General features: G+C 37.7%; 1 protein-coding gene across 1 annotated transcript in view; it reads left to right on the top strand.

Moving 5' to 3' along the window:
- The first annotated feature begins 6,999 nt into the window (after positions 1 to 6,999).
- LOC140504964 (phosphatidylinositol 3,4,5-trisphosphate 3-phosphatase TPTE2-like) overlaps positions 7,000 to 10,471 on the top strand; it is a 111,730-nt gene continuing 108,258 nt past the window's right edge. Inside the window, exon 1 of the mRNA XM_072610451.1 lies at positions 7,000 to 7,707. Coding sequence (XP_072466552.1) covers positions 7,364 to 7,707 — 344 coding nt within the window. The 5' untranslated portion in view covers positions 7,000 to 7,363. The remainder of the gene's footprint in view (positions 7,708 to 10,471) is intronic.

The following is a 10,471-nucleotide window of genomic DNA, read 5'->3' as shown; positions in this document are numbered from 1 at the left end:
TTCAGCCCAAGTGACTCGAATACGGAGTCTTCTCATTATACTGTAACAGCAAACAAAATAAAGACTATAATGTTCACAACCATCTTTTAGATAGATTTATCACCTCCATGAATTTTTCCCAGTTTATCCATTTCTCTTCTAATTTTTCTTATCTCCTCTTTTGTACTTATTTTAGATTTGTTTCTTTGGCTTTTTAATTTTTAAAATGCATATTCAGTTCATGAGTCGACTTTTTTTGGTAATAAGTTTGTTGGATTAGATTTTTTTTTCCGCTGAAGACTGGTATCTTGGTACATTATTTTTACAATGATCATCTTATTTCTTGGAATTATTGGTTCCTTGATTTCTTCTTTGACCCACTCATTATTTAGAATTCATCGTTAATCTCCATTTGGGCCTAAGTCTTCTGTTTGTGGTCCTTGAACCAATGACTATTTTTACTGCATTATGGTCTATCAAAGATAGCTTTTATTTCTGCCTTTTAGCATTTTTTCACAAATATCCATGCCATAATATATGAATAACTTTTGGAAAAGTTCCATATGGTGCAGCGAAATATGTGTATTCTTTTGCAGTCCCATTAGAAGATGACATCTTTTATTTATTTATTTATTTTATTTAACTTTTAACATTTATTTTCACAAAATTTTGGGTTACAAATTTTCTCCCCTTTTATCCCCTCCCCCCCCAAACCCAAGCATTCTAATTTCCCCTGTGACCAATCTACTCTCCCCTCTATCCTCCCTCCCTGCCCTTGTCTCCGTCTCCTCTTTTGTCCTATAGGGCCAGATAGCTTTCTTGACCCCTTAACCTGTATTTCTTATTTCCCAGTGGTAAGAACATTACATTTGATCCTAACACTTTGAGTTCCAACATCTTTAGCTCCCTCCCTCTCCACCCCTTCCCTTTGGAAGACAAGCAATTCAATATAGGCCAAATCTGTGTAGTTTTGCAAATGATTTCCATACTAGTTGTATTGTATAGGACTAACTATATTTCCCTCCATCCTATCCTGTCCCCCATTACTTCCATTCTCTTATGATCTTTTCCCTCCTCATGAGTGTCGACCTCGGATTGCATTCTCCTCCCCATGCCCTCCCCTCCATCCTCCCCCCCACCCTGCTTGTGCCCCTGTCCCCCACTCTCCTGTATTATGAGATAGGTTTTCCTATCAAAATGAGTGTGCATTTTATTCTTTCCTTTGGTGGAATGTGATGAGAGTAGACCTCATGTTTTTCTCTTGCCTCCCCTCTTTATCCCTCCACTAATAAGTCTTTTGCTTGCCTCTCTTATGAGAGATAATTTGCCCCATTCAACTTCTCCCTTTCTCCTCCCAATATTTCTCTCTCATCTTTTATTTTATCTCTAATTTCTCCAGTTTTTTTGTTCAATTCTATATTTTCTCTTTTGTTTAGCTTTCTGTTAGACTTACCCCAAACTGAAAAATGGATATTTAAATCTCCTGTTACTATTGTGCTACTTTTTATGTATTCTCATAGCTCAGTTAGCATTTCCTTTATGAATTTGTACACTAAGGTGTTTGGAACGTATGAGTTTAATACTGGTATTGATTCATTGTGTATGGCTCCTTTCACTCTAATGTAGTTTTTTGGTTTATCCTTTTTATTTTTTGAATATTTGTTTTTGCTTTGTCAGAATTATTGTAATTCCTGCTTTTAAAAAATTCACTTAGTGCATAGTAAATTTTTCCCTAGCTTCTCAGTTTTATTCTCTATATGTCTTTATTTTAATAATGTGTTTCTTACAAGCAACAGATTGTATGGTTTTATTTTCTTATATAATCTGTCACTTTTTAATCTTATCAAATTAATTAATTTTACAGTTAAAATTATGAAATTAAGCTTATATTTCCTCAATTGCTTTCTTTTGTTTTCTGCTTCATCCTTTTTTTTAGTTTTTTAATTTATTCTAAACTTAAATGCAAAATAAGGGGAAAAAAACATTGCCATGTACACAGCAGAACATAAGAAAAGATTCAATATAAAGCAATAAATTTCTATTTCAAGAATGCTTATATAATGAATGATACATTATTTTCAGAGCTGTCCATCTTATCTTGATTCCTTGCATGTTTTCTTTTGTCCTTTGCTGTACACTTTTTACTTTATTTTTCCCCTTCTTTTTCCCCCATGGCTACAATTAAGTGTGTATGCATATGTATGCATGTATATATACATATATATGTATATATATACATATATAACAGATATCCATATCTACACATATAATCTCAAAAACATATACCTAAGACTGTATTATACTGTTTTCTGTTTGTCTTCTGTTTCTCTGAAGGTGTATAACATCTTCCTCTATAAATCCAAGTCTTTCCATATTTTTCTCAATCCACCAGTTCATCATTTTCTATACCACAATATTCTAACCCAATCACATTCTGTCTGAGGGATTTTCTATGGAAGTTCCCCCCCACTGCATTCCCCATTTTTCTGCATTCCCTTTATTCTTGGGTATATAGGTTTTATTTAGACAGGAAAATTTAAATTTAAAATAATAAAAATGATCAATTTTACACTTCAACTGCTTTTCATTAATAATATGGTTTAAGGTCTGATATTACTGAATCTAGTTCCTTCACATCTTTCCCCCTGGTTTTCTTGAAATTCCTCACCCTCTGCTCTTCCAAATGAACCCTGTTATTATTTTTTCTGACTCAGTAAGATAATAGTTTTAGCAATTTAATTGGGATGGCATTACACAAATAGATTAGTTGGATAAAATTGTCATTTAAAAAATCATATTAGTTTTACCTACCCATGCATAATAAATGTTACCTCAGGTATTCAGATCCAACTTTGTTTATGTAAAAGGTGCTTTGTGTTTATATTTGTGTAGTTCCTGTGTCTGTTTTGGTAGGTTTCCTCATTTTTTTTTTAATACTGTCTAGTTATTTTATATGGCCTAAAACTATTGATTAATATGGCTGACACATACTGTAGTTTCCCCATTTTTCTTTTTTGATTAAATCTGATTTTGACTTTTACTTTGTCTAAGATCATGATTACTATCCCTGCCTTTTCACATAATAAATTGTACTCCTGACTTTTATTTTATGTTTATATGTATAGCATTTCCTGAAAGCAACATATTGCTGAATTCAAATTTTTCATCTGCTATCAGTTTCTATTTTATAGATAAATTCATCCCATTCACATTCTACACTATAATTACTTGTATATTTTCCTCTTTCCTATTTTCCTCACTATTCCTATCCCTTCTCACTCCACTACTTTACTTCTATCTGCTGCCTTGCCCTCATATTCCTTAACCTAACCCACCTCCAAGAATCCCTCCTTATCTTCTCTCTACCCTCTATCCCCTTATTCTCATTTCTTTCTGAATTTAGATTTTTATACCTTTCCAAATCTATACATATATATGCTGTTCCCTCTTTATCCCATTCCCATTAATCTACATACCCTTCTCTATCCCACCTTATCCCATTCCTTATCCTTCTTATTCTGTCACCATTCTCTATCCCCTTACCCTGTTATTTCTTTTAGAAGACTCTGTGTGTGAGTATGTGTGTGTGTGTATACATGTGTATATGCATATATATATATTATCAAGAAATACACACAAAAGACAATGCTAACAACATACTTGACAAATAAAACACTTGGCTGATACTTTTTTTTGCTCCTTTTTTTTCCTGATCCAGATTGGCTAGGAAGGTACCTTTGATGTTCAGGATCCCATGACCATATGTGACAATCAGCCCAGATACATTTTATCTGGAATTTAGTTCAGTTAGATTCCCTCTCCATGGCTGGCAGAATGGAATCAACTATAGGAGGCTTTCTAGATAGAAGATGCCGGACTTCTTGACTGCTTAGTGGTAACTGCTTTTCAGTCACTAATTATTTTGCTCCATCTCAAGTCTATCAGGATAATCCCATCCTTGATGCCATGACTGTTGATCATAAAAATCAGGAATCAAGAACTATCTCAAATTAATGAGAAACTCATTGATTTTACATGCAGTAGCCTGAATACATATGTGTAGGCCAAATACATGCATGTAGGTAGCCCACAAGACTCCAAAATTCTTCTAAATCACCCCAAGCTTTACACCCTTGATCAAACAACTCTGGCTCCTTCTCTTTAGCAAACATTGTTCCCTAGTTGACATAATATTGATTCAAGTCCTTTTCCTTATCCTGATACCTCCTGTCATGCAATCCTGCAGTTCGTAAGCAATTCTATCACCAACTTTTTCTGCTTTGCCACCCTGTGGGTCATCACAAATTATTTTTCCTTACTTTAGCATTCTGTTACAGTTATACACAGAATTTTAACCCTTCATTTATTAATTTTTATTTCCATATTTTATTTAGTTATTTTATTCTTCCCCTTCTTTCCTCTCCATCATGTACAATCTCCCTTATTTAACTTGTGCAGTTCATTAGTTTTCAAATTTTTATTTTCTATACTAATTTCTGGAAAGGATTTCTTTCACTCTGTTCATTATCCATCCTCCTTTTCTGTCTACTCTATTCCTCCATTCTCTGGTTCATGGCCCCTATATTTTTATCTAGTACCTTTCTATCCTCTGCATTTCTCATGGAATCAAAACTTCCAGGATGTACTCATTTTGGGCTCCCCTCTAAACAATTTCACTCTACTTGCCTGTAGAGTTTGATCCTGCTATCTCTTTTCCACTGTGCCTTGCTTCAAGAAAAATACCAATTTCTGCAGGGCTTTCCTTTCCCCTTCTCCCCCACAACCTCAATTATGCATCCCAATACTGCCCTATGTCCATCCCCTGGTCATTTTCCTTCTGTATTTGCCTCAAGATTGCCCCCTTAAGTCCATGCCTTCCCATATTCCTTGCTACCAGTGCCTCCAGGAGCTCTGACTTCCCTCCAACCAAGGCAAAACGAATAGTTTCTCCAAGCACTAAATCCCTACTGATACATTCCATGGAAGGTCCCCAAATCTCTTCACAGAACATCTTTCTTCACCCACAAGATCATTCATCAGTGACACCCCCTCCCACCACCACAACTGCCCACTCCCTACCTCCTTACATACTCCACTCTTTTCTTCCTTAGAGACCTTCTCCTTGTTGCTAGCCGTAAACTTCACCATGACCCTCCATCTTTCTCCTCCTCCTGTCCTCCCTTTCATGCACGCTTGCATTTTGTAATTGAGCCCCACAAAAAGCCACCCATAGGCAGGGTGCAGTGAGGTTTAATCCCTGAAGCCCCAAGCCTACCTCTCCACCATCACCTCCACCTGACTTCTGCCTTCATTATCTCCTTGTGTACATTTAGAAAGAAGTCTCGTAAGGGTCTCTCCACTATTAGTCTGTTTCTGTTGCTGTCCTTGGTTGCTACATTTGCCTCTGATACTTCCATTGCCTGGGGTGTTTGAGAAGCAAATAGTCTTTCAGGTTTGGTTTTCTCTCTAAGGATATTTCAAATACCTCTTTTTATTGAATATTCACCTTTCTTTATTTATGATTAAGCTCAGATTTGCAGGGTAGATCACCTTGGGCTGCATCTTGAGCTCCATTGCTTTTTGGAAAGCATCATTCCATTCCTTTCTGTGTTCTCTGTTTGCAACAGACTAGTTGACCGCTATTTGAATTTTTTTTCCTGTTTTTGAAGGTCTTTCTTCTGACAGAATTTGTTGATTCCGAATTGAATTGTTAAATTTATCCACTATGTGTCTTGGAGTTTTAAGCCTTGGGCTTCTTTCTGGAGGTGATCTATGCATTCTTTCCATTGTTATTTCCTTTCTGTATTCAGAATTCTGGGCAGTTTTCTTGTATTTCTTATTTTTGTTGTTGTCATTTTTCAGTTGTGTCCAATTCTTTGTGACCCCATTGGGGTTTTCTTGGCAAAGATACTAGAGTGGTATATTATTTCTTTCTCCAGTTCACTTTACACATAAGGAAACTGAGGCAAACAGGGCCAAGTGACTTGCTTAGAGTCACACAACTAGTAAGGATCTGATGTTGAAACTGAACTCAGGTTTTACTTATTGACTCCAGGCCTAGTGCTCTATCCATTGTGCCACCTGGAATTCAGTTTTTTTGACTTGTCTCATTCTTCTAGGAAATCTATAGTCTTTAGGTTGTCTCTGTGTGTCCTGTCTTTAAGATCACTATGGTTTGCTTGAATTGAGAGTATGTTTTCTTTTAATTTTATTGCTTTTTTCTTCAAGTATCCTTTACTTTTATGTGTTTGCATTTCCAATCAATTGTCCTCTCTCTTGCTTCTTTATTTAGATTCGCTGATTCACTTTATTTTGCCAATTATTTGTCCTGTGTAGGTCACAAATTCTGCTCTCACAATTCTTATTTATATTTGTAAACTACTCAGGCAAAGCATGTTGTAGTTCCATGCTTTTCCGAAATCCACAGGGTCTTCTGCCTTATTAAATGTTTAATTATTTTCCTTTGTTTATGTTTTGTGGGCTGGCTTGAGCAACCTTGTTGAAAGGAACATGATGGAAAGAAGGGAGGAGTACTGAGTGAATGCCAGTTAGGTGTTAATTCATGGAGTTTTTTAACCTTATTTTGGTTCTTGATGTTCTAGACCATGTTGATAGCTGAAATCGCTTTATCTCTGATGTATAATTTCTATTTTAGAAAGGTTTGAGAGGTCCTGAGAATCAGAGAAAATGTCTAGTCTTCCATCTTGCTGGTCAAGTAACCTGAAAGTCCATTAATAATGTTTTTGAAGCAGGTACCAAGTGAGATGCTTGAAAAAATGGTGTTAAAATGAACAGTCTTTGTGCTGTGCTTTTATTCTTCTGGAGCTTTTAAGTTTTGTAGCCTAAATCTTCAGGGAAAAAGAGGCTCTGAATATTCTTCTGCATGTGTGCGTGTGTGTGTTCTCTTTTGAGACCGGAGATTAAACTACCCCTATCCAGCTTGACCTGATTTCTGGAGTAAGAACCTGTAGTTTGGTGTTGCCATGGTTACTGAGTTCTTTTTCCAGTACTGACCTTCTAGTAGCATCAGGTTTCTGATACTCCTTAGTGACAGAGTCCTATCTCACCCGTCTTCCCCTTTCCCAATCTTCTGTTTTGCTATTGCTGACCTCCTCTTTCCCCAACCCACTCCTAGGGGAGTGTCTGCACTAGGGAAAGAGTTGGTTCAGTGAGGTTGAGAGCTTTTTGGAGGAAAATATGAATGGGAGATAACAGACTCTCTTTACCCCATTAGACTCATCTTTCTGGTTCCTGTACTCCTTGATTCTCAGGAGCTGAGAAAGAAATAAATTAATTAAGGGAGTGTGGAGAAAACTGGACCTAACCTTGAACAGGAGGATGAAATTAAATGATAGTTGGTTACAAGAGTTTTTAAAAAAGAAAAATGAGAAAAGATGAAAAGACCATTATGACAAAAGAAAAGGAAGGAAGAGAAAGAGAGGACAAGGAAAAGGAAGATAGGCTGGAGAAGGCACCTGAGCAGGAGAAAGTTTTTTCTCCATCAGAGAAAACTTTAACTGAAGCCCCAAACTCTGAAGGACTCAACATGCCTTCTTCTCCCTCCCTTTTCTTACCAGCCTCAACCTCAGCCTCAACCTCAGCCTCAAACCCATCCACAACTGGAAACATACCTGAAGACATCACCCATGAGCACAAGCACCAGTCCAAAGAGGATTCTTTCTTTTGGAGATCCATCAAGAAACTTACTACTGGTTCCAGTTTTATTAGGTAATGCTTTTGGGGAAGCAAGGAAGGGAAGCAAGGAAGAATAACTGAGGGCACCCATATCCGTCTCCATTTCCCCTGAGCTCCTTGAGCTTCCTAAGCCAATAGTCCCTTCTCCCTTTCTCCTTCCTAGTTCTGCAAACAAGAAGCAGAGACCCCTCTTGACCTCTAACAACCTCCACTTGCCTTTGAGGTGGCCAGCAGTCTCCCTTAGTTAGGGAGAGCTGGCAGTTGACCTTCTTTCTGGCCCTGACTCCTGTTTTGTGAGTGATGCAGTCTTATGGTTTGGGACTCCTCAAATTTCAGCATTCTTCAAGCATTGAGTTACTTCAGATTCTTCTGGCTTCCAGCTTTAAGACGGAAGGTGGAAGGGGCCAATACCACTTTAGGTTGCTGAAGGAAAAGACTCTAGGAAGACAAGAGAGGAATTGACAGTCTCTATCATGACCCTATCCCCAGCTTGCTACACCAGAGATTGGAGAATTTCCCCTTGGGTGAGATCTAGGACAATCTTTCTTGATCAGCCTAAGTTATCTCTTTCCCAATGGGAGAGCACTTTCACTCTATATTATCTGATATATATTGTCCTTTGTATACCTTCTCTGATTTCTGTTTTGCTGTGACTTGGATAAATGTGTTTCTTCACTATTTGATATGTGTATTCAGGGTGGAATGGTATTAGATGGAAAAGGGCTCAAACTTTGGATATAAAGCTTAGGGTGCCTCTTCTCCTCCAAAATGACAAAGTGATCAGAACTTAGATTGAACCCAATCATATCCCCTAAACTAATAATATTTAAGTGAGAAGACAGATATAATTCTAGCTCAGAACCTCTCTCTGAAGAGTACAGACTGGCCTCTGGTTCCAATTTCCTGCTTCCCCTCCTGGAAGGAATGAAAGTCTCCTTTGGAGAAAAGTGGGGCAGGGGTGAATAAGCTAGACAGGTCTATTCTGCTCTTTAGAGACATACAATGATGACCCTCATGTGGTAGGGCCTCCTATCCACAAATGGGCCTTTCAGTACTTACATAAGTAAGGGACCTACTTCTCCTACAGATTTTACAGATCTTACAGATCTTAGTGGTCAGTCCATTATCTTCAGAGTAAGTGAGTATTCAAATTCAGACAGTGCTTAGCCCAAGTTCATCTAAAGAAAAAAAATTTGACCTATTATTTCATTTATATGAGGACTCTTGGTATGGAAAACTCCCTCCACAAGACAAGGAGGCTATCACCTGTAATTTACAGTGATAGACTTTCCTGCACTGATATTGTTAGTATGTTTAAGGGATAGGATTTGAACTCATGTCTTTCTCATTGTAAAGTAAATCTTCAGTCATCCTGCCTAGCTCCTCAAATAACAATTCATATTTATACAGTATACTAAAAGGCTTTGCTTGTGGAGAGGGGAGCCCTAGTAAACTTAATAAGTGTTCCTTGTTGAATTGAATTTGACCTTCCTTCCCATGTTTAACTGCCTCTCTGTCTCTGTCTCTCTCTGTCTCTTTCTCTCTCTGTCTCTCTCCCTCTCTCTGTCTCTCTCGTCTATCTGTCTCTCCTTCTCTCCCTCTCCCTCTCCTCCTCTCTCTGTCTCTGTCTCTCCTTCTCCCTCTTCCTCTCCTCCTTCTCCCTCTCCTCTCTCTCTCTGTCTCTGTCTCTCTCTCTTTGTCACACACACACACACACACACACACACACACACACACACTTCTATGTGCGTGTTATTTTTTTTAAAAGCTAGTACTGTACTTTCTACTGGTGTTCAGAATTTGCAGTGCCATCCTCATATAACACCCAATTTCTATACCACCCCTGTCCCTGGGGCATTGGTTGGTTTCCTGAAAGATAACTCTGTAATGCTGTGTGTAACAGCGGAATGTGACTCCTGATGGGGTGAGAGGCTTCTGAGACTGTGACATTGCATATGCTATGTGTAAGGGAAATGTAACTTTGGATTTGGCAGAGAGTGGGCAAAGACTGGGAAAAGCAGAGAGAGGGAGGGAGAAGTGCAAACTTTTGAATGGCTAACAGGAGACCACAGGCATTTGGGAAAAGGTGTCTCTTCAATATATCCCTTGATACCCAGTACCTGAATAACCAGAAGCTACTAAGGACAGGTTTTCCTCTTGTTTTCATTGTTTTATTTTATTTTCAGCTCCAGGCTCTCTCCCTCTTCTCACTCTTTCTCTTATTCATTGAGAAATCAAAAACCAATATAAATATGAAGTCACTGAGCAGATTTTACTAGTGATAACATTCTCTCTTTGGCTGAGCTGAGATTTTATCATGCTCCTGAGTTGAAGGACTCAATTATTCTTGTGTATCCTATGAACTATACATCACACATTTTCAGGTTTGGAGTATAATGCTCTACTTTGGTCCAGAAGAAAATCTCCTTTCCTTGGTTCTCTGAGAGGAAAGTAGTCCTACCCTAGTCTGAGAGGGTAACTGTTAGCTTCCTCTGAGCCAGTTTAGTTCCCTCTCACAAAATATTTATTTTACAAAAGACAACATGGGCAGTTTTATTTATAGTTGTAAAAGTAGTAAACATATTTATAAAAGTAGTAAAAGAAAACTAAGGAACGCTGTACAGATTAGTGTAGATAGAAGATAGAATACACAAAAGAAAATGGACTTTTGGACCTGGTAGAGCTCAGCTCAACTAAAAATAGAATAATCTTGCCAGAGTAGTGCATTCTTTTTTAAAATTAAATTTTATTTTATTTTCATGAAGATTTGCCTTTTATCACTGCCTCCTACTTCCCC

This window comes from Notamacropus eugenii, chromosome 5 (genome assembly GCF_028372415.1).
Source record: "Notamacropus eugenii isolate mMacEug1 chromosome 5, mMacEug1.pri_v2, whole genome shotgun sequence".
In the NCBI taxonomy this organism is placed as follows: Eukaryota; Metazoa; Chordata; class Mammalia; order Diprotodontia; family Macropodidae; genus Notamacropus; species Notamacropus eugenii.
This window is presented reverse-complemented; position numbering and strand designations above follow the sequence as displayed.